Source organism: Cinclus cinclus, chromosome 15, assembly GCF_963662255.1.
Source record: "Cinclus cinclus chromosome 15, bCinCin1.1, whole genome shotgun sequence".
Classification (NCBI taxonomy): domain Eukaryota; kingdom Metazoa; phylum Chordata; class Aves; order Passeriformes; family Cinclidae; genus Cinclus; species Cinclus cinclus.
Window position 1 is genome coordinate 4,305,962 of NC_085060.1, and position 27,274 is coordinate 4,333,235.

Below are 27,274 nucleotides of genomic sequence, written 5' to 3' on the forward strand. Positions count from 1 at the left end.
GTCACTCGGGGCGGGGGCGGCCAATCGGCGGAGCGGGAACCCGCCGGGAGCCGTGCGTCGGGGCGCGCGTAGGGTGCGCAGCGCGCACGCGCGCTCCGGGGACGCTGGTCCCGCGCCCCTCACGGAGCTCTCCCCTGAGGGGCCATGGCGGGGCCGCGGGTGGCGGCCGTGGAAGGTGCCGCGGGTCACGGGCTCTCCGTTCCCACTCAGCGCCGCCACTGGCGGCTGATGTTGGGCTGTGTGTCACGGCCCGTTGTCCTCCTGTCTTACAGAGCTGGTGCGGGAGCTGCTGAGGGAAGAGGTGCCGTCCCGCACTGCCGTCCTCACGGAGGAGCTGTTCCAGGCGGCGGAGAGCATCTCTGAAGAGGACGGGAGGGTGGCGGAGGGAGAGCCCCCCGCTCCCAACCCGTCTGGAGTAACTGGGGGTGCTTCACACCCCTCATCCCTGGCCCAGGTTGGTGCTGCAGCTCTGTGAACACCAGCTGCTGCTGCTTCTCACCTTTTGCGGTGAAGCTGAACCTGTAGCGCTATTGAAATGTAAAGAAAAAGAGTTACTTTCTTCGTGGTTTGCCCCAATAGCGTGCAAATACAAAATAAAGTGGGATTTTTTTTTTAATTTTTAAGTCAATGCAAAATGATGATCCTGAATGTAAAAGTCTGTGTCCTTGACTCTGCTGTCATGAGACCCCACCTGGATACTGTGCCCAGGTCTAGGGCCACCAACATCAGAAGGATGAGGATGTACTGCAGGAAGCCATGAAGGTGATTGAAGAAGGGCCGGAGCACCTCTGGTAAAGACAGACTGAGTTCAGCCAGAAGAGAAGGCTCTGGGGAGACTTTACAGCATCTTCAGTACCTAGAAGGGTCCCAAGAGAGCTGGAGAAGGACCAGGAAATGGGGAAATTACATTGAAAGAACGTTGATTTAGGTTAGATACTATTAGATTCTGTAAGGGTGAGGAAACCCTGGCACAGGTTGTCTCAAGAGGCTGTGGCTGCCCAATCCATGGAGATGTCCAAGGCCAGGTTGGACAGGGCTTGGAGCACCCTGGTCTAGTGAAAGGTGTCCCTGCCCATGGCAGGAGGGTGGAACTGGGTGGTTTTCAAGGTCACTTCCAACCCATTCATTCTATGATAATAACAAGAAAGGTTACTGGTTACTGATGATGTTAAAGTTTTTATTATTTCAAATTACTAGTAGTAAATAGTTTCAAGTAAAAATGCAAGCAGAGAGTACTGATGCATTAAGAGTTTGGTACTGGATCAGAGGAGGTCCTTACCCTGTCTGTGAATTTACATAATGACAGCAGATGACCCCAGGAAGAAGAAAACCAGCAAGCATGTACATTTAACTGCCTGGTAAACAGTATTCCACTACAAAATATTATAATGGAGGTACTCATTTTCAGTCCTTGTAAAAGTTTATCAGGTGGTTGTTTATAATGCTTTATAATGGTTTTTCCTTCTGTTTATTTCTCCTAGAGGAGTACTTAGAAAGTAGTAAACATCTACTTTAAAAGTCCGTTTTCAAAGAGAAATTTGGTAATACATGAATCTGAAATAAGGAAAAAAGATCAGCTGAGATACTGTCCAACTTCTTCCTCCAAAATTATTTTTTCAAGAGAAATTTAATAAGTAGCAATTATCAGCTAAGGAACGCTGATTTTAGAAGTCCTAAATTTGCAACAAGGAACAAGATAGGTTAGCAAGTGTTGTAACAGAAAGTGTCATTAGTACAGTGTGTAAAGAAAAACAAGAGCATAAAAATGGTATCCTTCAGTCCTTCCTGAATCACTTGGGCTAAATTATATTTGAAGAAAGGAGAAATCATTAATTTGTAATCTGGCCACTTCAATAAGAGGGACTATGACTATGAACTCTCTCCTAGAAAGGTAAGAGTGTATTTGTAGGCAAGATCTGTCATGAAAAGTAGAATAAAGTGATGGAAAATGCAGCCCCTCAGGGTGGGTTGCTAAGGCAGCTTATTGCCTTTAAGTAGTGCTGTGTCTTTTTAAGGGAGTATATAGTCAGTAGCTTTTGTTCTTTGTTTGCTAATATCAGAAGTTTCCCAGTGTAGGTATTTAAAGTAATTAAGCTAGTGTTCTTTTATGATGTGCAAAAGAGGTGAAGCCTTACTACAGATGCTTCTCAAATGTGATAAGATTCTTTGAGTTCTTTTCCAACCCCTTCAAATTTTAGGTGAAGAAAGGCTACATGGACCATTCATGCCTGTTTTCAGGTCACTGTCCAACATGTCCCTGTGGGATCCTGTGACAGTTTTATGGAAAACTCACACTTTTGACTCTGGGGTAAAAGGGAGTTGTGTAAACTTGTGGAGAGGCCATTTCTGTGAAACACATGAAAAATGCTTCTTTTTCCCATAGTAAATTTCAATGGGTTCCACATCCAGGACAAAATTAGATTGAGTGGATTTCTTCTCTTCAGGTTGAAGAGAGTGCAGTCAGCTTGTGGAACTGGACTGTGACCAAACACACAGGTGCTGTTATCAATGATGAGCAAAGAGCCAAACGTACGTATGTTCTGTACCTTCCTAAATGTGTTCTGTACCTTCCTAAATGTGTTCTGTATGCTGTAGCATGGAAATTAAACTCTGCCTCTCTGCTGACAGGCACATAAGTAGTGCTGTAGATTTGTTTGAGTCTGAAGATATGGGCTAGAAAGAGAAAAATGTACTGGTGGGCATGTACAAGCAGTTCAAGTAGAAGCATCCTGATGTATCTTCTTGTGACACAGAATCAGTGTAGGCATTCTTATCACTCCCCTTTCCCTGCCAGGGCACCAATAAAGAGGTGATGTGACCAAAGGAAGCTGTAATTTGCCTTCTGGTACTGTGGTTAAAATCTAAAAATGTATGGAAATAACATAGATGTAAATTTTAAACTGTTGGTCACTTAATTGATATCAAGTGAGATTGTTTTTTTAATGTAACTACCTCATCCATGTTTACATTCAGAAACATTCTATGTTCTCTTTTCACTGACCTGCTTTAGCCAGGCACAGCTGGTGGGTTCTCTTGGGCCAGGAGCAATGCTGGGGGAAAGCAGAAGTGAGCTTTTGGTATTTTCCTTCAGCACGTTCTGTCTGTGGTTCTGTGGGATTGTGGTGTCAGGCTTGCATTCTTGTCTTGAGGGATTATAGTCAAAATGATGTATAATCTGCCTCATATAAGTTATAGCAGGTAAAGGGAAAAGGGTAAGTTGACACAAAGTAGAGTGTGATGTTCTCAGGTCACAGCTGAAGGGCCAGGGAGAGGTTGTTTTAAATACATTTAAGTAGTGTCTTTTCCATCCTTGATGTCTAAGGAAGGTCTGAAAATATTTTTGGTTTTTGCTTTGAAACTGTAAAGATTATTAAACTTCATTTCTTTGTTTTGCTGAAGGCTATTTTGAGGCTTTCAAGACATGTTACTGTAAGCACCTGCAATGTAATTAAGTGTGTGAATACCATGTATTTAACTTAAACTTTTTCTAAATTGTTTAATAAGTATTTTAATGAGAATATTTTTTTTTACTGCCTGAAAAGCAATTTTAAACATCTTGGCTAAAATTCAGAGTGCTTTGACTCTTGAAACTTTCAGATTTTTTTCTGTCTTGTGATTTAAAATGCCAAATAGTCTTTCAGAAACGGCAGGGCTTGACTTTCTGTAAAAAATAGAACAAGTAGAGAAAAGGAAACTTTTGAACACATGCACTTTTCTCCTGCAGTGCGGTTTGTTGCTTGCAGACTGATTTGCCTTTGTGAAGGTAGTGATCCTCCGGAGGGAACTATTCGAAGACAGATTTTGGTAAGGCTTATTGTGGGTGACTAATGAAATACAGTTGATCCCCCAGGGAAGTCTTCAAATCTTATTACATTTGCTTGGGAAAGGGAGTGAAGTATATGTCTAGTTCTGGAAGGATAGCTGGTGTTTTGGCAGGAGTTTTGCTGACTCTGTCTTCTCATCACTTAAGGAAAGATAAGATTGATGATCCCATTTTTTTCCCTTTTAAGCAAACAAAGTACATGCTGAAGTGGGACCTGTATCTTACAGGGATACCTTGCTGAGCCATTGGAGTTAGGAATGTCTGGACAGGGTGGTTGGCATCACATTTTCTCATAGGGTAAAATACCTTACGAGCAGGACAGTAATTTATTTCAGTATCTTATAATTTTGTCTAGTAGGCCACCATAAGTCTTATGCTGCATCTGAGTGTTCAGGGCTTCAGAAGTTGCTGGAGAGTTGCTGGTCAGAAATTGCAGAGCTGAAATACCCTTGTCCTGTATTAGATATATGTGACAATGAGATGAGTTCTTATGTTGCCTTTGTTGAAAGTGACTGCATTTTCACAAATGACTTACCATTTCGTCCTTCAGATGTCTATGAAAACTGGGAAAGGATGGATAGATATTGGAAAAGCTGGTCTTGCAGATGGATTTCTAGAGAATGCCATGAGTGTAAGTTCTTTCTCAGTTTTGATTTCCTACATACCCACCTCTTTTTAAGTTCCATGGGTGATGCCTGCACTTTGTTTTCCAGAGTATAGAAAAGTTGTATGTGAAGTTACGGAGTGGGAGCGAGGATGAAGCAGATATTCAAGTGCACAGAGCTGATGTGGAGAAGAGCCTTTTCAAAGTACTCTCTTACCAAGCTGAATCAGTATGTGTTCTCAGTTTTCCTTATAAGTCACTAGAGGTATAGAGGGAAACTCCGACCCAGTTATTAGATACCTGAATGCTTGGCATTGAGGACTTGCTGAGGGATAGATTTCCTTCACTTAGATATAAGATAGCAGATCTCATGTTTGCATTCGGTGTTGCAATCATTTAATGATTTTTAATTTCCCTCATTTATCGCAGTCATTCTTGCAGTGGTGTTTATATCTTCTAGTTCAGATTTGTTTACTTTATGATTTGGTTATCATGGCTGCTTAGAAAAGAAACAGCTGCCTGTATGAATCATAAGTGGGTCAGTTCCAACAGTGTCCTGTGCTTGTCTGGAGAACAAGGCAAATAACTGTAATTTGAAGTATGTAATTTAGAAATTCTAAGTTTTGAGAAGAATTGTTTCTCCTGACTGAAGTGTCTGAGAACTCTATCAATCCTACAGAATATAGCAGACTCAGGAACAAATACAAAGAATGTAGTTTCTTGCATTTGTTGATCACACCACTGACCTCAATATCTAGAAAGGAAGTGTTATCTCCAGAATTCTCAGGAGCTACCCTAAACAGGACAAAGCAATGGCCCATGTTTTTAATTTGATCATGGACACAAAAGGAGAGGTGTTATAAATTTTGCTCAGCTGTTGTATCATCTTAACATCTGAATGATCTTGTCCCATGTCTCTGCACACTATCTAAGGACTGCAGTGATTTTCTGGATCTATTGATCCCCTGGCAATATGGAAAAATAGACAGAATTATTATAGCACTGTAAGGACAGATACCTAATCCCAAACCTAGCTTTACTGCATGTGAAAAACCCGAGTCCTATTTTAAAGAACGAGGTTTTAGTGAATTTTAAAGACCAGTTGCACACTAACAGTTTGTTGGCATGCTCTGCTGCTTTCTCAGGCAGTTGCTCAAGGGGATTTTCAGAAAGCGGTGATGTGCGTGCAGCGCTGCAAAGATATGTTGATGAAATTGCCAAAAGAAGTAAGTGAAGTATTCCCTTCTTTATCAATCCAAACTTTGAGAACCTATGTTCCTCTCTATATGTAAAAGGATGACATATGCCGTATAAAATTTTGGAAAGTACTCTGAACTGAAGATCTCTTCTGCGGTTGGTTGCCTCTTTGAGATTTTGTGGCTAAAATTTTTGCATGGAAACAGCAGTGTTTTTTTCAAAGTGCATTTTTTTATTGCTTCTCTTTGATTAGAATTTGAAATAGAATGATAAACTCTTCCTAAACAATGAGAAGGCAAATCAGTAAGCAAGGCAAAAAGATTTCTAAATTGAATATACCACCTACTCTCTACAGAACCAGCTGCATTTTACATCTTGGTCTTGTGTATTGCATCTGGTACCCATGTGAACATTTGTCTGGGGACAGATGGGACAAGAGAAGAGCTGAATTACAAAGTTTTTGATATGCAAGTCTATCACTAGCATCAGTACTAATGTTCATCTTCATGAAACTGTGGAGCTATGAATGGAGGTTTCCCATTGCACTAAACTGGTTTTTGTAGTTCTTGTCTCACAGAGAAAACAAACTATCATATGCAGATTAGTTTTTTATTTGCAAAGATAAAAGTCTATTATTGTTATATCAGAATAAACTTCCTGACATTTTTTTTCATTTGCTTACATATTTTTCAATATTTAGGAAACATCTTGTTCCTGCCTCTCTGGTACAGATAATAAAATTCAAAGGGGCAGATGCAAATTCTTATAGAAAAATACGGGAATTATGGTTGGAGTTTATTTGTGTTTTTAACCAATTAAACTCCAACTGATTTTACATTGCTTTTTGTCATCTGCAGGCCTTGTTAAAGTGCATCTGAGTGACTAAGTTGCAGGGGTTTAGCTTTGAATTATAAAAGCAGAACTTCTTACTGTTGAAAATGTTCACTGGGATCTTTGCATTCCTGTTCATCATTTAATTCTAAATTAATTTCATTCTTTCTGCTTGAACTCTTTCATTGAATAATATTAAACTTTTTGAAGTGAAAGCACTTCATAAACCAGGAGCACTGATGCAGACAAGGTAAAGGTTTCTGATCATGAGAGAGTGATACAATTTACTTCTTATTTAAAGAGTGGTATTAAAAAAATTAGGAAAATGGAAAGAGCTAGTGACTGCTGAGTGAATCCAAAACTTTTGGACTGCTGGGTAGCTCTCAATCCTAAACTTTTCAAGGCTCCCATTGTACCAGAGAGTCCCTGGAGAGTATCACAGGGAGATTATTGTGTTGTGTGATACCAGAGATCAGTTGGAGAGAATTGTGATCATTGATAGTCGATGAACCAATGCTCAGTACAGGAAGCTTTCTCTCCTGTAAAGGAAACATTCACAAATGAACCAGTGAAAAATAAGGTTTCACGTCTGAGAGTGATTTCTTTTGGGTTCATGCATATACCTAGTCTGTGCTTTTGCCTCTGGATTAAAAAAAAAAATTGAAGCAAGATGTTGTGCTACGCTTCTCATTATTGTCTGAAAATTTGAAATCTACAGTCCCTTGCAAAAAATATCATTTATATTTGGAAAAAAAAGATACTGCAGAGACAAAATGGATGTAAATATTGGCAGCCTGCTAGCATATAAAATGACTTTTTTGTCTCTTCTTTGGATGACGTGACAGCTGCAAATCATTTCAAATGAAAGGCAAGTTGTTATGAACAGACATTGTCAGGGCTGACTGATAAAGCTCTGAATAACCAAGCATTCAAAAGCAGTTTTCTTCTAAAACTTGTAATCCTTTTTTAACCCCAAAAAGAAATGCTGGGAAGAAGCCTACCATGAAACACATAGAGCCCTCTTCACTTAATTATGTAAAACTTTTTTGTTATTAAAAAAAAAATGGGGTTATAGTATTACAGTTTTCCCTCTAAAATTATATTTTTTATTGTTTAATTTACACAGTTCTAGTGCTTTCAGTGTGATTTATTGAGGAACTCTGTGTTACTCATGTGTTTCAAAAACCCTGCTGTTTTGTGTGTCCTGGACTGGTTAATGACACTTCACTTTCCCACACTATTAATTATTCCATTTTAGTCATCTTCACTATCCCTTTGCAAAAGGCCAGAAGTGATAACAGTGATATATCTTGAAAGTCAGTTGCATTTTAAAGGACCTGAGACTGGAGTGCCTTAGATCTAATCATGTTTCACAAGAACATTAAAGAAGCAGGAGTCTTTTATTGCAGACCTGTTACCTGTCAATCCTCTGTTACAATTTTGGAGTGGAAACCTATGAATGGAAGAGGTATGAACAGAGCTCCTTCTGGCTCAGGTAATGTGCAAAAATCAAATAAACAAACCTCTGCTTTTGAGATGTAAAAGCGTGTGTGAAGGAGAGGGGTAGCAAGGAAAAGTAGAGGCCTCCTCAAAAATGTGAGAATCAAAGATTTTAGCTGAACCAAATTATCTGAGCAGATACTTTGTCATGGTTGTACACTATTGTCTAAAATCTGTGTCTGTTTTCCCTCGTGGATTTTCATGCCATTAGAATGCATGTCGTCTTCCAATAGTTCTTGCCAATTCTCTCCCTAGTACTTCCTCCAAGCAGATTAGTTTTCTGAAGAGTCCTTGACTGAGGAAAGGCACAAACATCAAGGTGAAAAAAGAATGGGTCGAGATTGTTTGGGTGGGATCCAAATAACTATTGTGATATCACTAATGGTGAGGAAATGTAGGCTCTCAGGAAGAGTATCCTCCTGCCATGGTCACAGCCTCAGTGCAGAAAATTTGTGTTCATGTCTTCTTGTTTTAAATAGAAGAAAATGAAGGGCTACAGATAAAATTCAAAATCAATATGGTCTTATATGTTCTCAAACAGTATTTGTAGGAATGCTCGGAATTAGTTACAGCATGTGCTTTGGAGATTATTTTATATTTTATTCTTGTGGAAAATGAAATACTGACTCCTGATGACAAAATTTGAGGAGGAAATAAAGCTTTGCAAAGTGGAGAAAGCATGTGGCTCCATCTAGTGGGCTAAGATTTCCCTGGTCTGAGAATAGTTTAGATTAGAAAACAAGTGCCCAGTTTTTCTTTCTAACAGTTCTTCATTCACAGCATTTGCAATCAAATCTGGTTTTGTGGAATTATCACTGTGTTTTCTCCTGGGTGGTTCTTTTTCTGCCATTTAACTTTTAGAAGAAGAATGGGGAATCACAAATTACAGGTTCTGTCTTTGCTATTGATGTGCTGTGATCTGGAGACCTGTCATGTATAGATTTTGTGTATTACCATATTATATGTCAGATGAGAATGGAAACGCTTCTTCAAAATCTCTGTGGTTAAAATGGATAAAACCTGCTGAAATGTTTGAATAGAAGATGCTACGGAATGTGCTGCAACAGGCTGAAGAAAGTGATTGAGTACAGTTTTTACTGTTAAGGGTAGAAAGAACCCCAAATTTTCTGTTCTCTAGTAAAAGTGACTACTGAGATTAGTTTGTGTGATTTATGTGGTTTTTAACTGCTTAGGAAGTGGGAAAGGATAGGAATTTTGCACATATCAGAAAACTGACTGAATTTATCTGTTATCCTGTTTAATTTTAACTTCAATTTTTCACTGATAGCCAGAGTTATGACATTGGGAAGATGGACATGAAATATTCTGTTGGCAAAGAAATGCAGGTAAGGAATAGAGACATTTCTATATACAAATAGGGGGATTTTTAACTGACTCCAGTGAATTATTTGCCTTCTCTGTGCAAACCTGCCCAGTGATGTCTTGGTATCCTTTTTAGTAGTCTGCTATGAAGTTTGACAGAGTTTCAAGTTCAGTTGTTGTGAGCATCAGTCACTGATGGGCACCCTTAAATCATATTCAATTCTACTATTTCACAGAAATCAAAATGTAGAAAGGCTGAAGTAGGTCTTGAAAGGCCATCTCTTCTTCCATTCTTCTTCTCTTTCGATACATCGTCAGTTGAGCTGTGTCATTTGTGATAGATGTTTCTCTGTCTCATTCAGAAGTAAATTAATTCTTTTACTTCCAACTGCAGATATGAAGATTTTAATCTCTTCCTCTTTATGTAAACAGTTTATATATTTGAAGCCCATCATCATGTAGGTCTTTGTCCTGCTGTTTTGTTTGTTTATTTTTGTTTGTGAACTGTGTACCTCCTGTTATTTCAGTTTTTTCTTTTATTCTTTTTTTCCAGCTATCTGATTTGTCTTGCAACCCTTCTGTTTTTCTCTGAATTCTAGTTGATTCATGTCCTGTGTGTACTGTATTGCTTCAAGACTAGATGTGTTTCAGAAATGAGAAATCACTTTATATGTCTGATACCAGGCAGGAATAAAAGAGCTAAAGGCTCTTTTTCATGACCTTAGAATTTAATTCTTTTGTGTTCATATGTGTGTTCACATGTGGCTATTTTTTCATTTCCAGGCTAAAGTGCTACGATTGTTAGCCACGACCTATTTTGAGTGGGATTGCAGTCTGTACCTGGACAAGGCACTGAAAGCCATAAGCTTGGCAAATCAGGTAGTAATTTTTGCTCTATTTAAAGATTTCAATAGATGAAACTCAAGCATTTATTGACATGATAATATGGACCACATTGATCACTGTATTATCCTTGACAACATATTGAAGTGTGTTTGCTTTATGTTTCCAAGCTCCTAAGGATGTTTTGATGTTCCCACCTTTTTTTTTTTTTGTAGAGAAATACTTTCTTGCATGTAGAAGTAGAGCTGTTCTCCTGCCTCCTATGTGTTAATAATAAGGCCCTTTGATGATGGTGTGACTAAAATTTCTCAGACACGTGAGTTGATACAGGCAGGCAGCTGGGACAACCACAAACCCACAGCTAAAGCACAAAAAATAAAATTATTTCTGTTGCCTCATTATCTGGGGGATCCCCAGAGCAGCACCCAGGCAGAGGAACGCAAGCGACCTGAAAAATGAGGTTTATAAACATACCAGCTACCCTGGAGGAAGTTCATATATCTCTAAGTAGCCATTACAGTGAGGTTTCTTGATCCTTTACAAATTCTGTTTCCCATAGAGACTGAATTAATTTTTTGCTGCTGTCTATTCAGATCAGTGTGGAGTAAATGAAATCTGAAAAATTTCTATTTGTCTTTGGTTGATAATTTAAAAATTTTCATTTTCTGTTTTTGGACAAAACAAGTTTTTAAGTATGAAATTGTGTTTTAAATGGAAGCTGAAATAAAGTTGCTGCATGCTGCCTGAATTTACAGATGGCATAATGCATATGCTCATGAGATCAGGATAAAAGGCAGTGTATTTTAGTCATGCAAATAATTTGCTACTGCAGTATCTATGCCTTTGTCCTCTTCTATTGTTTACTTTTGCAAAGCTTTTTGAGGCAGAAAGTGTTTTTGTCATAATTTTTGATAATGTACATTTTGATGCTGTGTGAGGATATGGAAAACAAGAAGGAAATGTTGATTCTAGAACTTGAGAGATGCACTGTTTTAATGAGAGATTTAGTATACAGTCCTCATTATTTCCAATTGCTCCCACTGTTGTTGCCCTCTGAATTTCTTCTTTTTATAAACTACTTTGAATCTACTCATATTAATTCTAGATTAATCCAGCCAATTCACACATAGAAAAGCAGGAAATGTTTCTATCATTCAGTAATGTTTAGCTTCTATTTAAAAGTGTCAAAAATGGGCTACCGCAAAATGAGAATGTTACATCTTTTACTTTCATTATCCTTGTGGTCTTTTGGCTGTGTAAGAAAAAGTAATAAAAATGCCCATTGCATTTAGAAAGAAATTATTGCATAAGTTGCCTACCACTTGCTTCAGTCATTAAAATGGAACTGAAGACTACAGTGGGGAGTATGTGATTCCTTAATATTTGTCTGTATTATGAATGTGCTGTACTCTCACAGGATCTCTGTTCTACAAAGAGCTGTCCAAGTAATGTATTGTTTTTCATTGTGCAGGAGAATTTGCATCCAGCAGGGTTTTTTTTGAAAGTTAAAATTCTTCTTAAAAGTGGAGCATCAGATGAAGATATCAACTCAGGTATCACAGCTCTCCCTAGGTTTCATACTGAGATCATACTAATCCATATCCAAGGAGACTGCCTGTGTCATACATAGAGAAAGAATCTCGTGTTTTTGGCAGAATCTGCATTAGCTAAATGTCCTTTTGGTTTTGAAGTGTGAGACATAGTACTCAGTGTTCACAGAGGAGGTATCCAGATGCTAATTTCAATAGCCTTGCTGCAAATAGGGAAGGGGGAAGACTCTGAAGGCTGTTAGAATGAAGAGAGTGAAAATACAGCAATGTAAAGCTACAGTTTATTTAGACATATGCATAAGGTTGTGCAGAAGGGTGAAGGTGCATTGACTTACACAGTCAGCACAGAAGAAAGGCTGGTGAAGCATTGCTGTTCTTTGGGTGGGATTTTGCAGATTTTGCACCAAGAGAACATGATGTGCTGATCAGTGTGTTGTTATAAAACTGTATTGCAAGAGTTTATTTAAGTCAAGTAAACTCTTTTCTCCTTATTCCTCGCATTTATCACTTGAACAGAACTGATTCTGCTATGAAATGAGAGGATAGAAAAGCTTTTGGGGGGGCTTTAATATAGAAAGGATAATTAATGTGTCAGAGAAATTTACTTTCATAAGTAATGAAATCATAAGGAAGACAGGCTTTGTACTCCTCATGGTTGGAAAGCATCAAAAGTGTAATGAATAATATGAGAAATGTAGGATGTGATGAGGAATTTCTTTCAGAGAGCTGAGGGGTTTGAATGTCAGACTAGCAGAAATGTTAACTCCAAATTGCCCCTGGGGAATTTCAGCCAGATTTCAAGCAACCAGTTATTTAAAACTTACAGTTTCAAATAAACATACAGTAGCTGACTTGGGTTCTTTGGTTTGAATTGTGAAATCATGGAGTTGCCTATCAAACACTTGGCTGTTATTTAGTAACACCTAGCTTCCAGTCACATTTTCAAGCAAGTCTATTAATGAGTGGATGTCTGTTTTCTTGTGTAGCTGGCAGAAAAGTGCTGTGTCCATGTACTGCAACTTCTCTGTCTTTCGAGTGAAGATTCCTGTTAAATTTTAGGCATTTCACTAAAGTCTTGTGTTATGTACTTGCATCAGCTGCCTTCAAATGCTTCTTTTAACAAGTGTTTCAGTCATGTCCTTGTGTATTCCTTCTCTGATCTCCCCCAAACTACAAATGTATCTATTTTGTTGTTAATGATTCAGCACAGAGTAGCAACTTTAAAACTTTATCTGAGTGGTGTAAAACTGATACCTTCTTATCAGCACCAGTCAATCCAACAACAGCTGATGCTAAGGGCTTTATGCTGAAGTAGTTCCCATTGCAATATGATATCACACACAGCCTGAACACTAACCTCAGCGTTGGGTTGTTCCTGCTGGATAAAGATGAGACACTTTGATAGAAGGCAGATTGAGACAAAAAAAAAAAAAAGTTCTACTAAAGCTTGTGCTGTACCTGTTTAAGGAGATAGAGGAGTAGAATTCCAGGGCTATCAGTCTGTCACCTTTCTGTAGTACTGCAGTGAAAGGAAAGTCAAAACACAAGAGACATTAGTCTTCCATTTGTTGTAGATCTGTTATAGGGCTGCTGGGGTGGTTTTTTCCAGTTTTGTGTCTATCTTTCAAAGGAGCTGTAAGAGGTAAGTGGTAAATGGAGCAATTAAGTGTCTAAGTTGATTATATAATCTGAAGTGCTTTGTGTTTGTCTAGCTCTTGCAGAATTCACACACCTTGAGATGTCTTTAGACTTCTGTTTGAATACTGCCAAACTGCTGCTGGAGCATGGAAGGTATGAAAGCATCTCTAAGTGGGGTAAACACAATGTTTGGAGTTTTTGGGTGTTTCTTTATAAGCAAAGAACATCTGTTATACAATGATGTTTTATTTCAAATAAAAGCTCTTGGAGGTAAGGTAAAAGGTTTTGAGAGGGAGCCTGTCTTCTATAGCAAGGAGATACTGATTATGGCAGCAACAGAACAGGGTGTGAAATATGTGTAGTGGCAATTTGCAGTGCTGTAGACATTCTTTGGAATGATTAAGATTCTTTATGTAGTTTTTATATGTGTCTGGAATCATCGGACTGACATCTGTCTTCTAACCAACCATCAGAATGACTTTGGAGCCCTAGAATCATTCTTGGGAAAAACAGCAGAAGGATAACAAGTTACTGCAAAATAAATTGAGGCATGAAATTTTACACTGTTATGTGCTTCATCATGGTTATATATGTATATGCTTGTATCTTGATGCAAATGTGAAGAATTAACTCTTATGAATACAGTGGAAGAGGCATGTGGTAAGAGGAAGATGCCATTGAATAGATGAACTGTAACAAATTCATACCTTGATTCATTCTGTCAGTGTGGTTGAATGACAAACATGCTGTATGGTGTGAATATGTTAATCTCTAGAATGGAAAATTAACAGCTCTTCTGGTGCAGCCTCTTAAAAATGCATCTCTATGAATAGGGAATCAGTTGGTTTTGATTTTCTGAAATCTGTTCCTGAACGATTTGAATCTTCACCTGACCTTGGAAAAATTACCCTGCTCCACATCGAGTTCCTGTTGCAGAATAAGAGGGAGCTGCTTGCTAAGCAAAAGATTGAAGAAGTTATTATAGGTCTGTATCCATATTTTACTGCTGGTTACTGAAAGCTGGATATAGTTGGCTAAGGTCTTGCATTCTAATTTTCACTTTTTTTGCTTATTCTCATTTTTCTTTCTCTCTGCCTGTTCTCCATTATGTTTCTTTTACTTGGCAACTCTCAACTTCCATATTGAACGACGGTCACAATTAAGCTCAGGGTTAAATTCATTTGCTGGAGCAATTCCTCCTTCTTAGTGTAGTCTGTGAGTGACTGATGCATGTAGAATTAGAAACATTAACCAGGAGTTCTGTGTAATGTTAATACTTTGTCCATCCAGCCCAATTTATTTTTGTTTGTCAGTATAAGACAGGTTGCATACCCTTGTTTGAGCAGCTGGATAACAGTTTATTTTTCAGATCTGTTACACCTGTAGCACTGTAGTACTTTTTGACTGTCAGATCTGCTGTAAAACAAATCCTAATTCATGTTGCATCTAGCTAGGAGCAAGAGTTACATTTGCATTGTTCAAGCATGAATTTTTTTTCTCTTACTCACTGGGTTTTATTGGGTTTTGCTTGGGTGACTGGTGGTTGCTTTGGGTTTTTTTTCATAAACAGGATATGAAACACTGGCTCCTAGCTGAAACTACTCCTGTGTCTCTGTGTTTTGTTACAGGCTGTAGAATAGTTCTTAGATGCTTCTCAGTGTGCTTTGTAAAGTTCTTGTAAAGTGATGATTTGCAGTATCTTTTCAGGTCATTATACTGGGAAACAGCTGTTGCCTGAAGCCTTGAATCAGCTGCACATCATCTTGTGGGACAAAGCTGCCAAATATTATGAGGTTTGGGACCAAATAGCAGTGTTCTTATTTATGTCAGTGAAAATGATAATCTTTTTCTGACCTCTTTGTCATGTCTATTTTTGGTTAGAGTGCAAACTGTTACTGAGCCTTGTTCCAGCTGGCACTAGTTTTATTTTCATCCATCTGGGTGCTGTTTTCAATTACAAAGTCAAGTTTCAGGTAGCCTCATCTTAAGGTTTGTACACGGGAGCAGTTAATACAAGAATTCCTTCTCCAGCTGGTTCCTGTGTGGCTATGAGGCCTGAAGGGATTCATGCAAGAGTAGTCAAAGAACTGGCTGGTGTCACTGGGAGGCTTCTCAATGATTTTTGAATGGTCTTGGGAATCTGGAGAGGTCCCAGTTGGCTGCAAGCTGGCAAAAATTATCCCAGTTTTCAAGAAAGGCAAGAAAGGCCTGGAAACTACAGGCTTGTCAGTCTCACTTCAGTGCCCATAAAATTATGAAGATTGTTCTGGGAGTTACTGAAAAACACCTGAAGGACAGTGCAGTCATTGGTCACAGCCAGCACTAGTCCATGAGAGGGAAGTCCTGCTTGTCAAACTTGGTTTCCTTTTAGGAAAAGGTCATCCACCTTGTTGATCAGCTGAAGCCAGTTGATATAATCTCTTTGGATTTCAGTAAAGCTTTGCATACTGTCTCTCCCTGTGTCTAGACAAATTAGAGGGCTGGGCACTCACCAGCTGTCTGAAATCTAACAAAAGATTGTGCTGGATTCTGCACCTGGAATAACCTGGAGGTTGCACTGGAGTATACTTGACTATCTAAATCTTTCATTTGCTTAGACCTTTTTTTTAAAAAAATTGGGTAGTTTAGTCACCAAATATGGCCATGTTTGTTTGAGCTGTATTTTATTTTTGTACTTTCTAGGAGAAAAACTATTCTGAAGCCCTTCACTGGTACAATTATTCTGTCAGCTTCTATACACCTGGGCAGATAGATCAGAACTTGGCCAAGCTTCAGAGGAACATGGCTTCTTGCTATACTCATCTGAAACAACTTGACAAGGTATATTTAATACATATGTAGACATACTTATGTCTTTATTTGCACTGCTTTTTATTTTTGAGGAGTTGGCTCTTTCATTTCTGGTCAGCCTTTGGTGCTGCCTTCTGCTCTCATAATTTATATTTCAAGGGGAGATGTTGCCCTGTCAGACATCTTGAGTTATTCTATAAATATCAACAATGTGACCATTAACATTTTGTGTATCTTTTTGTTTCTTTCCTATTGCTAATTATATACTAATTTCAAGCTGATGTTGTACTGATTTCCTTTAATCTCTTCTGTGATTAGGCTAAAGAGGCAGTTAAACAAGCAGAGAGGTGTGATCCAAACAGCATCTTTACTAAATTCAGTGTCTATAAGATTGCAGTGATGGAGAATGATACTGATAAAGGTACAACTTGAAAGTTAAAAGGTCCACTTCAAGAAGTGCCTAATATATTAAAAAGTACTAAGCAGCTTTGGACTGTTCATCTTGAGAAAGACACAATAGAGGGTGACTAGAAGAAGGGTCCCTGAAGTAATTGAAAATGTCAGGCTGTAGAGTTAAGTTGTAAAAGGGGGATTTTTCTTTTTTTTCCCTACACAATATGTAAGAGGCAGAGTCCATTGCTATATTTGCTCTTGTTTGGATGGAGCCTCTGGCTAGGGAGGATGGGCAGAAACTATAGTAGCATCCCAGGGTAAGAATAATTCTATACCTTTTAGTATGCATATGCAATATGAACCATAAGGGAACCGTTATTGCTGCTCTTAACTTCTCTGGACAGATGGAGCCTGAAGTTACCAAAAATACATGAATTATTGAGATGACTTACAGAATGTTGTATCTCTGTGGCCTCTTCCTTCTTTATAATACATTCTGTTGTTTCATATTTTAGTGAGGATCTTAGCTCAAGTAATGAAAATTGAGAAATACAGTCTATAGTTACTTAGAATACAGAGTAATATGCAGAGCTTATTTTCCAATGAGTTCTCTGCCATTTAATTATTCTCCATACAACTTTTATTGACAGCATAATTTGTTCACATAATATAGAGTGGGAAACACAGCACAATGTGAACATAAAAGCAATGGCACCCTTAGCATAAGCCAAGATGTGGGAGCTTGGAGTGATGCCCAGACGATGTATTAGAGAAAGTCTTCTGTCTTTGGTAACAGTTACTTAGCAGAACTAAAATTAAGGATGTGGGATGAGTATCATTTGTTTCCTTAGATTAGTAGCTTGGAAAGTCTTTTGGCACCTCCCTAGGAAGAAATGCATATTTGTGAAGTGCTGGTATGGTCAGGTTTTCTTGTCTTAACTTTTCATTAAAAAAAATAATTATAGCCTTTCATAAATCATTAAAACGGTAGAACTTTCCACCTTCCAATTGCTTCTATAAAAATGTTGGTTTTCCCCTCTGTCTCTTTCAGCTATGGAAGCAGTTATTGAAATGGGGAAGCTAGCAGAAATGCCATCAGAACATGAAGACAAGCTGAGAGTGGATAAAAATACAGGCAGCAACCTCTTGAGTTTAGCTGCCCAAATTGCTTTAGAGGTAGAGCAGATAATGTTGTCTTTACTTTGCTTTATTAATACAAGTAGGACAACTGTAACCTCTTTAACCTGGTCTAGTTTTAACATTTTTCTGTATTTAATAGATTTCTTAGCATTTTATGCTTCCACAACAAAGGTCTTGCTCAAATGTGTTGTGTAATGCAAAGTAGGAATTATTTTCATATAGAAAGAAGTGGTATCTTTTAAAATTTGGACAGAAAAATAAAGAATTCTGAGTTATAAAGGTTGGCATCTGGATATTACATTTTGCATTTCTGTAAAATTCTCCTTAGCAAAATGTTACATCTTCTGCCTCTGGGATTTGATCTTTGATGTGAGAGGGAAAGGCTATGTATACAACACACATAAATCCATGATGAAAGTCCTTTGTCCCTCCTGTTTGCCTCTTGGTTGGTGACCTGAGCGCTGTCTGAACTGGCTGATTGCATTTCAGGCTATCAGGGCTTTGTTCCCAGCCCTGTGAGGCATGAAAGCCTTACCAACCTGTACTAATCCTGCTCTTGCCACAGGCTCTCTGTGCAGGGAATCATATGATCTCTCCTTAGAGCTTTCTCTGCACTCTCAGGCAATTTTGTGCATAGTCCATTGTTCATTTTCCTGCTCCTGGACTGCAGGATTATAGTAGACTTGGAATATGTAGTTGCTTTGGGGTTTGTTTTTTTTTTTTGGTTTTTTTTTTTTTTTTTTTTTTTTTTTTTTTTTTTTTTGTGGTAACTGAGGTAGTGCAGTATATACAAAATACGTTTCAATTCTTTTCAGAATGACCAACAAATTGTGGCTATCAAAGCTTTGGAGTATTTGTCTGAGCATTTACAAGACTGCCGACAATTATTTGCAGCCTTAAAGTAAGAATTCATTATATTTATAAGGAGAAGCATAAGGAAGAAAAGTGGGATCCATTCAGGAAAATTAGGGCAAACTACACTATTGAAAAAAAATCTTGTTTCTTCATTGATTGTTTTTCTCATATTTAGGTGTTTGGTCCGTCTGATGTTATCAAAAATCATGGCAGAAAATGCAGAGAAAAGGTGGGTCTGTTTGAAAAACCATTTTCTTAAGGTGGATATGTTATTCAAATTGTGTAATGTTTTCTTTCTGGGCTTTTTTCTTGCAGAATAATCAAGAGATTATTTTTTATGCTAGTAAAAGTCTGCCCAGATGACTTCCTAGCTTGACGTAATGACACCACATAGGAACGTATTTTCAACTTGTATACAAGTTTTCTTTAAGTATTTTCTCTTTGCCTTTTTCTTTTATTAATGCATATGCCTGTCAGGTATTTTTAATGGAGGTTGTGAGCTAAGCAATCTCTGTAACTTTGACACCAGTGGGATATTTTTCCAAAGTTCTGAGTGAGAAGAGTGGGTCTGTCTGTAACTGGGAAAATATATTTCAACATAAATAATGTGTTCTGTTGAAAAAAAAAGTAATCAATTTTCTAGAACAAAATTTTTTCTCCATACTAGAGATGAAGATATCAACTCAATACTGACTTACTTGAACTTGGGTATGTTTTTGTTTTATTTGCATTTTCTGGATTTCCTTCATGTGTGAACATTTTATGATATAATTAGATCCATACCAATGAAATATTTAGACTCCTTATTTCAGCCCAGACTCTCAACTTTCCAGTGAAATCATTGAAGACTGAAGCTGGAGATTCAATAGTATTGTGAAGTTGGATCTCAGTGCCACAGGTTTTTGCTATCAAAAACTTGCAGTACAGCTGCAAGTAGAAGAGATTTAAGAGTAGAATTAAATCAATAAAAGGTTCCTAGAAGAAAGGCCTCAAACTTGTAATTAAATTTAAACCCTCTTCTTGTGAAATGACGTAAAACTTGTCTGCGTTAGACTTCAGTGTCAGTAGACTTAGAAGAGCAGTACTACCTGTTGGCATCTTCTCTAAAATGCTGTTTGAGGCACCTTCTGCTGTTTTTTATAGGGCTTTCTGAGGAATATTAAATTTAAGTTGTGAGAATAAGTCTTCATCAGGAATTACATGGGCGTTTTGGGAACCTCTGTTTTGTAGTGTAGGGATTAGACTTGGAAATGTTTTTATTCTTTTCCAAAAGTGGTATTTTTGTGTTGAATTATATGTTTTCTGCAGCTCACAAGAAACTTGCTGAGTCTTTCACAGAAGAGAAATTTACAGGGGATATGAGGGTCCTTGAAGCTCACTGGTTTAGAAAAGTTGGTAGGTTGCTCTCTCAAAATCTCAGCTGAATCTCCTCAGTCTTTATTGGTCCTTTAAAACAGCAGTTTTAAAGTTTGCCTTGAACTACTGTGAAATCCAAACAGCAAGTATTATCACAGCTAAAGTGGTTTCTAGTGGGAAATGCAGCTCCCATAGTGCTGCCCTAAGCTTTATGCGTAGTGTTGTCTCTGGATCCTCATTTTGTAGTCTTTGCTACACTGTTTTGGTAAAGGATTAGTGTATTTGCTGTCAATAAATAAAAATGTAAGCTTAGGGTAACAAGTTGAACCAATTTTTCAGATTCTTGCTTCTGTCAGAGCATACAGGAGAGAAAACATTTGCAGTCAGTATCAGAAGACCTCTGCTTTTGCACACATCCTCACAGTATAACTGTGCCACAATAAAGAGTAGCAAGGGAGGGGGAGAAGCAGCAGAGGTTGAATACAATGACTTGAGCACAAATGGAATCATGACCTCTCAAAGGCAGCATTCTCACTCACAGTATAAACAACTCAGAGACTACAAAAACATGTCCTATAGAATAAATTAATGTGTAAGTTGCTGTAGAATATAAACATTTAATTGGGCCAAGCTGTCATACATAAGTAATTTGATTGCCTTTAGATGCTCATCCGTTTATTACTCAGAACTGTGTGCTTAATTGCAACAAGCTTGACCTTGCTGGGGTAAAATGAGGAATGGCTCAAGATGTGGGTTTTTTTCCTTTTACTCTTTTGTCTTGGGATGCTGTTCAACACTTCTACTCATGTGCTAACTGTGTTAACTAATATAGGAAAATTATTTTCCCAGTTCATGCTTTTGTTGGCAGAATGTGTGCTAGAATGGGTTCTTGGTTGTGGTGAAATTATCAAGGCAAAATTAGAAAGCATGAATTAGCTATTTTAGCAAATCACTAGTAACAGTATTTCTTGCTGTTGTTAAATGAGTTGTTGATGACATATTGGTTCAGAAATAGAATTTTAGGATGTGAACTGCTTATTGCTAGAGATTAGATGGGCACATATGTAGCAGTGCAGTTTTTTTTATTCTGTTCTCTATTTTTATGTTTTTGTTAGCTTGGAACTTAGCTGTACAGTTCAAGGACAGCCCTGAAAAGATGAGGGATTTTTTTGTACTGTCTTTTGAGGTATTTACTCTTTCTAATAGTGTTTCTAATTGAGAAATGTTTTCATCTCTCTAGTTCTTCTAGAAGTCACATCCGTGATTTGGATGTCTCCATGGAGACATACTTTTATGCTCTGAAGATGGAGCATTCTTGTCACAAGGAGATTGACTTGTAATACAAAATGTGTGCATTATTGTCATACTTTACATTCTGTTTCTTAAGAATGCAATAAACTTAAGACTTCAATGAGAAGTTTCCAAAATAAATGGATTCTGATATTTGTAAACTGTATCATTAATACAAACATGTTAAATACTCAAGTCCTAATCTCTTTGCAGGACTTCTACCAAAACTGTCAGTTTTGTATATGCTTGTAGAGAGGGAATTCCAATTCTGCTTTACACTTTATACTTAAATAATAATTTTGCGTAATTGTACAAGTAAAATTACAATATAAATGTATACTACTCGTGGCTGATTCCTGGAAGTGTCATAGAGGAGGGTCAGCAATCATCTGTTCACAAGAAAATTTCTTTATATGGGTAAAATCCTCATTACCTTTTCCCATTTTTTGTGTCAGTTGTCCCAGTTTTGTCCCTCTGACAAAGCTGTTCTAATTGCTCAGAAGACATGCCTGTTAATGGCAGCTGCAGTTGATCTGGAAATGGGGAGACAAGTTACACCTTCAGAACAGGTAGGGCAAAGCCTGTTAACTGTTTTTGAATGTATCAGTATAGCATTTTTTTCCCTTGATTTTGAAATCCTAGTTTTTTCTCTCATAATGGGATATTGAGAATGTAAGCAAGGAAATATTTCATGGTCACTTAGAATTGATTCACCTTTCCAGACAATTGTAAATGTTGGATTCCTGTAAATTAGCTCGGTGTGTTTGAATGGGTTTTTATCAATGAAGGGTCATGACAGTATCTTCTGAGAGGAATTGCAGTCCACAAGATATATATTATAAGGAGTCTGCTGCTAAATGTGGGTTAGTCAGAAAGACAGTTAACTGCTGTTGCTAAAGTAGTTACCACTGTGGTTGTGATAAAACTTACTTTTTTTTGTTTTGTTTTTATGCATACATCTGTTTATGGGAGGGAGTGGAAGAGGGCATTGTGCTTACTGTGGTAAGAAGATTAAGGAAAACACAGATGTTGTGAAGGAAGTACAGAAGTCTGGTGTTGAGTGATTGTAGAAAATTCTGTGGAGGGCAATGCACTGCTGCTTGTGTTGTGGCATTTAGTGGTTTGTCAGACTCAATAGCCCTTTTTTATGCTTGGGAGCTAAAACACTTACGACCCTTAGGAACATGGATTGTTCTTTCTGGGCCAGTGAAACGTTTGGTGTGAAGTAGCTTTGTCTGAGATGTGGAGGTCTTTGAAAAAGAGAAAAAACCCCAAGAACCCAGTAACTGGTATAGGTGATTTACTAACTAGGCCGATTCTTAATTTATTTTGCAGTTAGTTCTGACATAATAATTCCTTTTGCTTTTAAAACTGTGACAAAAATAACTTATTTAATTTTGTAAAACAGACTGAGCTTTTTAGTCAGGCCCTTCAACATCTTCAGACATGCAAGGAGATATGGAAGGTGCTGAAATTAACAGGTAAGCTACAAAGTGTGTGTTTTCAGCATATGTAACTCTTAGTCACAATAAAAAATACAGAGCATGTGGAATTGCTGTCTCAGATGGAGGCTGTTGGAGTAGATAGATGACAGTATGATAAAAGCTGTGGTAATAAGTGGTTGTTAGCCTAGCAGATGCAGGGTTCACTTTTTTTGGTAGGATATTGGTAGAAAATTTCCATTAGGTATTCCTTGAATGGCAAATTCCACTTGCTCTACTGATAAGTCTGAGTACTTTGATGGATTTGTATTGGAAGCAAAAATTACCTTACAGTGCAGTTTGTAGGTTTGAGAAACTTCATCATTACATACAGGCAATTCTGTCTCTTTTGTAGGAGATTTTGCCAAAGACCCAACAGACACATTGTTGCTGCTTTATGAATTTGAAGCAAGATCCAAACTGAATGATCCAACACTTCACAATCTTATGGAGTCAGTTTGGGAGCAACCACAAATAGAGGTCAAGACACTTGAAATCATTGCATGTAAGGACTTTTGCAGATCTTCAAGTCACAAAAAAAAAAAAAAAAATATATATATATATATATATATTTTGTCCTGAAATGAAGATGCTTAGAATCTCAGCAACATTAGGAGAGCTGTGTTTTGAAATGACAAATGACATGGGTGATGAACCCGAAAGTTGTGATATCTTTCCATTTCTAGACCCTGAGACACTCATATAGCTTGTGAGTCTGGAAAGGGTTTTTCAGATAAACTTTTATATGCTCCAAACTGGCAAGGGCCAGAGAATGACCTTCACTGATTCGTGCCCCAGTACAGAAGTTTTGGGCTGTGGACTTTGGATAGATACTCTAAGTATATTTAAGCCACTAAAATAACGTTAAGTTTCAACTCAAAGTTTTTATAGTCAGTTTGTAAATAGCACTTCTCTACACTGTGCCATACTTTGATCACAAAGTCCTAGCCATGAAAACATGCTTGAGAATCTGGAGTAGGATTCAAGAAAGATGAGGAACATTTAGGACTACCATGGCAAGTCTTTGGAAGGTGTCCTATAGGATTGCATAAACACCTTCTGTTCTCCTTGCCCTGAGGGAGTACACTCCAGCGCCTGGAGATACCATTCTGAAATCCTGCTCCTGCATAAGGTTTCCATATGGATTTTTGTGTTCAAGGAGACAAACAAAACTCCTTAGACAGTGCCTCCCACCAGACCTTTTTTGCCTTACTGCACTGGAGGTAAAGAACAGTGAATTATTAAACTTTCTGTGCTTCTGCCTCATTGTCCTCATTGATGATGTGCTTGGTAAGAAAGAGGGAGAGAAGCACTAGCTTGTGACCAGCCCATTAAGCAGATCTCTTTTCAATTGTTTTTCACAAGGGATCTGGCAGCATGCTGTAGTTAATTTTAGTGACCTATGAGATTGAAGTCCGACTTCAGTAATTTATCTTTTATTTTTCTCTATTTTCTTTTACTTTGAAGCATTAGCAATGGAATCTCCAGCTCGGTATCCTGTACTGTGCAAGAAAGCTCTCAAGAGTGCACTAAACCTTCACAGAAAGCAAGCTGTCATTGATGCTGTGAAATTTAGGTTAGTGTTATCACACAGCTTTGCCATGAGCCTGTGACTGGAAATGCTAACAGGGAGTAAAGCCTGCAATTTGAAAAAAAAAAAAAAAGTGGATTTTATTCTATGTCCAAGGTTTCACTTTTTGCTCCACTTTTTGGCCAACCAGTGTACCTCTGAAGGTTGACTGCCTAACAGATGTTTTAACTGCAGTTTGTTTACATGCCCTATTTTCTGGCACAGTCCTGTTTCCAATAAATTAATCTATTGAGGAAGGAAAATGAAAATTGGATCCAGAAGAGGTCTCTGGTTGTTTTTTGTGAGGCAGGTGTTCATTTCAAATATTACTCTGCAGTAGTGAGCTGGGTATTTCAAAGACAAAGAAAAGAAATTAAGGGTTGAGAAGAAAGCTATGAGTTGTAAGGTATTGATGCCACATAGTACATACGTGATTTGTTCAGCATAGTTATGTATTACTTATCCTTTCCAAGTTCCTTGAAGTAAGCATTTGGCAAAGGCAACTGTTGATAATTGCCTTTCTCACTTCACACTGAGAGCCCTGTATTTTACTGATTTTTGAGGATGCTGCCTACGTAGCTCTTGTTGGTGAGGTTAGAAAAGGTACTTTTTTCTTGCTGTCATGTGTAGTGCCCTAGGAAGTACTGTGATTTTCCTTCTGTGTTACTGTAGAGACCAGCAATGAAAATAAATAATTGCTCTTGACTCTGCTTTTTCATAGCTTGTATGAATAAGATCTGATAGTATGAAAATGCATGTTTCTGCTACAAGAATATGAGTGTAGTAAGCACCAAGGTAGACATGTCTGACAATCATAGAGAAATAACTCAGTGTGCTCCAGATACTGAAAACTGTTTATGCACATAGTATTTAATGTTTCCTCTTTTGCTCTCTTTCAATCCTCAGCAAATGTTTACACAGTTTGATCAACGTTTCTTTGCCGACCGGATTGACAGACTTGGATACCTGTGTGCTGCAGGAGGTGTGGGACTACTTTGAAGATGCTCTGAGTGTAGTCAGCAGCACAGTAAGTTGAACAGGAAGCCAAGGGATTGGGAAATGATCCTCAGCACGTTTGAAAAAAAATTGCATTAGACTGAGAATCATTAGTAAAATGAACATTACATAGTGTTATATGTGGAGCTGCTAAGATTTCTTCAGTAAAAGATACACTGAAATTACATTTTAAAAAGTCTTTTGGATATTTAGGAATGCCTTAAAATTTTCCTTGGATTTTGTAAGGGATTTTTCTCCCTTTGCTTAGGAGGAAAAAACCCAACTGTTTTCTTACTCTGAAATTAAACTCCTGACTTGTCAGTTTTGAAGTGAAGATTCTATTTTCTGATGAGGTGCTGCTGCTTGCTTGCTACTTCAGGATGCTTACCCGGAGATGGAGATCCTTTGGTTGATGACAAGAGCCTGGAATACAGGAATATTTCAGTATACTGTTGGTAAATACAAGGAAGCTGAGCAGTGGTGTGGATTAGGAATGCGTTTCCTCAATCATTTAGGATCTCTGAAGAAAAGCTATGAAGGCCATGTAAGTGTACACAGGGGGATTTGAGGATATGAGATTGGATGTCTGGCCTGAATTTGAGATGTGGATTTCAGTGTAGAAACCACTGCTGATAATCTTTAGAGTTTCAGAAGAATCATGGTATCTAAATATTTTGGGGGAGCCTGGTGCTAAAAAATTTTTCCAAAGTGAGGCCAGAAAAGTTTTGATAGACAATAGAGAGAATAACATAGCATTCTTTTACTGGAAGGATGATGTAAATGGTTGACTGGAAATTAACTTCTGACTGTGACCATGGGAGAACCTTGCACCTTTGCCTGCTTTAACTAAAGTCAAGTTGTACCAGTTTATTTAAATCAGCTCCTATGAGGGAGAAATTTCCAGGCTTGCACCTTTGTAGGTGACACTGCAATGACACTTTCTTACTCTGTCACAAGTAAGCTTTCTACAGCTTTTGGCTGCTGCTCCTGTCTAGATTGCTACTGGCTGGTGTCACCATTCATTCTCTTGTGAACAATCTGAGCAATCAAGGGATTGGCTGTAACTCTTACACCACATTTTAAATGCATCAGTTAAGACAATAAGAAGTCTTTCCCACCGTCAACATCAACTCCCAATGACTGTGATTTGCTGAATAGGTTTGTGTACTGATACAAGACTCAGATATAAACTATGCTTTATGACTGTAAATAAAACCCCTTTTGTTAGGTTGCACTGATCTTTTTTTCTTTTTCTTCTATTTAAACCTGGGCCAAAAATCTTTATGTCAGTTTGAAATTTTAGGTTTAGAAGCTGGTGGTAGTTCCCACCTAGTCCCTTGGTTTTGTTCTCTGTCACTTAGTTGAATGATACATTTTTCTCCATCCTTGTTGACAATTGTGTTCCTCATATTCTCCAGATGGTTGGCCTTTATAGTGAGGTTCTGGACAAGCTGGACAGAGCAAAAGGATTTATTCCAAATGAAGAATAATAATACTACAAAAAAAAAGGAAAGCAATCTCTCTTGGAAATGTTCTGCTGAATGAGAGGCCATTGGCTCTGTGAAGGCACAGGGCCATGGGAACAGTGGAAAAGAAACGGGATTTCCTTGTTGGCAAAGAAGTTATGTACTTTTTAGGAAGTGTTTATTCAAGAAATGTAATTGTTTTCCTCTAGGGAATAATTTTCATTCTCTGGAGCTATTTAACAGTTAGAAATAAATATTTAACATTTACACGAGATGCTTCTGCTGTTGTGTAACAGGTTGGTTTAAATATCTTGTTTTAGTAGCAAATGGCAGTGCGCCTTATAAAGGTCTTTAAAAAGTACTCCATCTCCTGTGGTTGTCATAGCTGCCTTGCTGCATAAATATTTATCAGATTGTTTAGTTTGCAGTCCATTTCAGCGGGGACAAGAATTCAGAGCTGTTTGCTGGTTTCACAGTCCCTTCAAATAGAAAAACGAGCACTGCTGAGCTCAGGGAAGAAGCTGCAGCTGTCACTGGGGGTGCTGTGAGGGCTGCACTCCTCCCTTCCAGCTCACTGAACCCTGGGCCAGGCAGGTGCTCAAGCAAGTCTGAGCACCTCTGGGACTTG

The 27,274-nt window shown here is 38.0% G+C and overlaps 1 protein-coding gene across 1 annotated transcript; it reads left to right on the forward strand.

The window, feature by feature from the left end:
- The first annotated feature begins 144 nt into the window (after positions 1 to 144).
- Positions 145 to 26,828, forward strand: TEX11 (testis expressed 11). Its single transcript, XM_062503047.1, has 29 exons — positions 145 to 175; positions 273 to 454; positions 2,445 to 2,529; positions 3,725 to 3,804; positions 4,374 to 4,454; positions 4,537 to 4,656; positions 5,573 to 5,653; positions 7,865 to 7,950; positions 9,244 to 9,301; positions 10,062 to 10,157; positions 11,593 to 11,674; positions 13,384 to 13,462; positions 14,143 to 14,294; positions 15,017 to 15,102; positions 15,992 to 16,129; positions 16,418 to 16,520; positions 17,544 to 17,668; positions 18,448 to 18,533; positions 18,663 to 18,716; positions 19,155 to 19,195; positions 19,796 to 19,882; positions 20,959 to 21,029; positions 21,589 to 21,702; positions 22,542 to 22,614; positions 22,970 to 23,119; positions 24,082 to 24,190; positions 25,091 to 25,211; positions 25,560 to 25,724; positions 26,599 to 26,828. The coding sequence occupies exons 1-29, from the start codon at positions 145 to 147 to the stop codon at positions 26,668 to 26,670; spliced, it is 2,808 nt and encodes a 935-aa protein (XP_062359031.1). The 3' UTR covers positions 26,671 to 26,828.
- Positions 26,829 to 27,274: the final 446 nt, after the last annotated feature.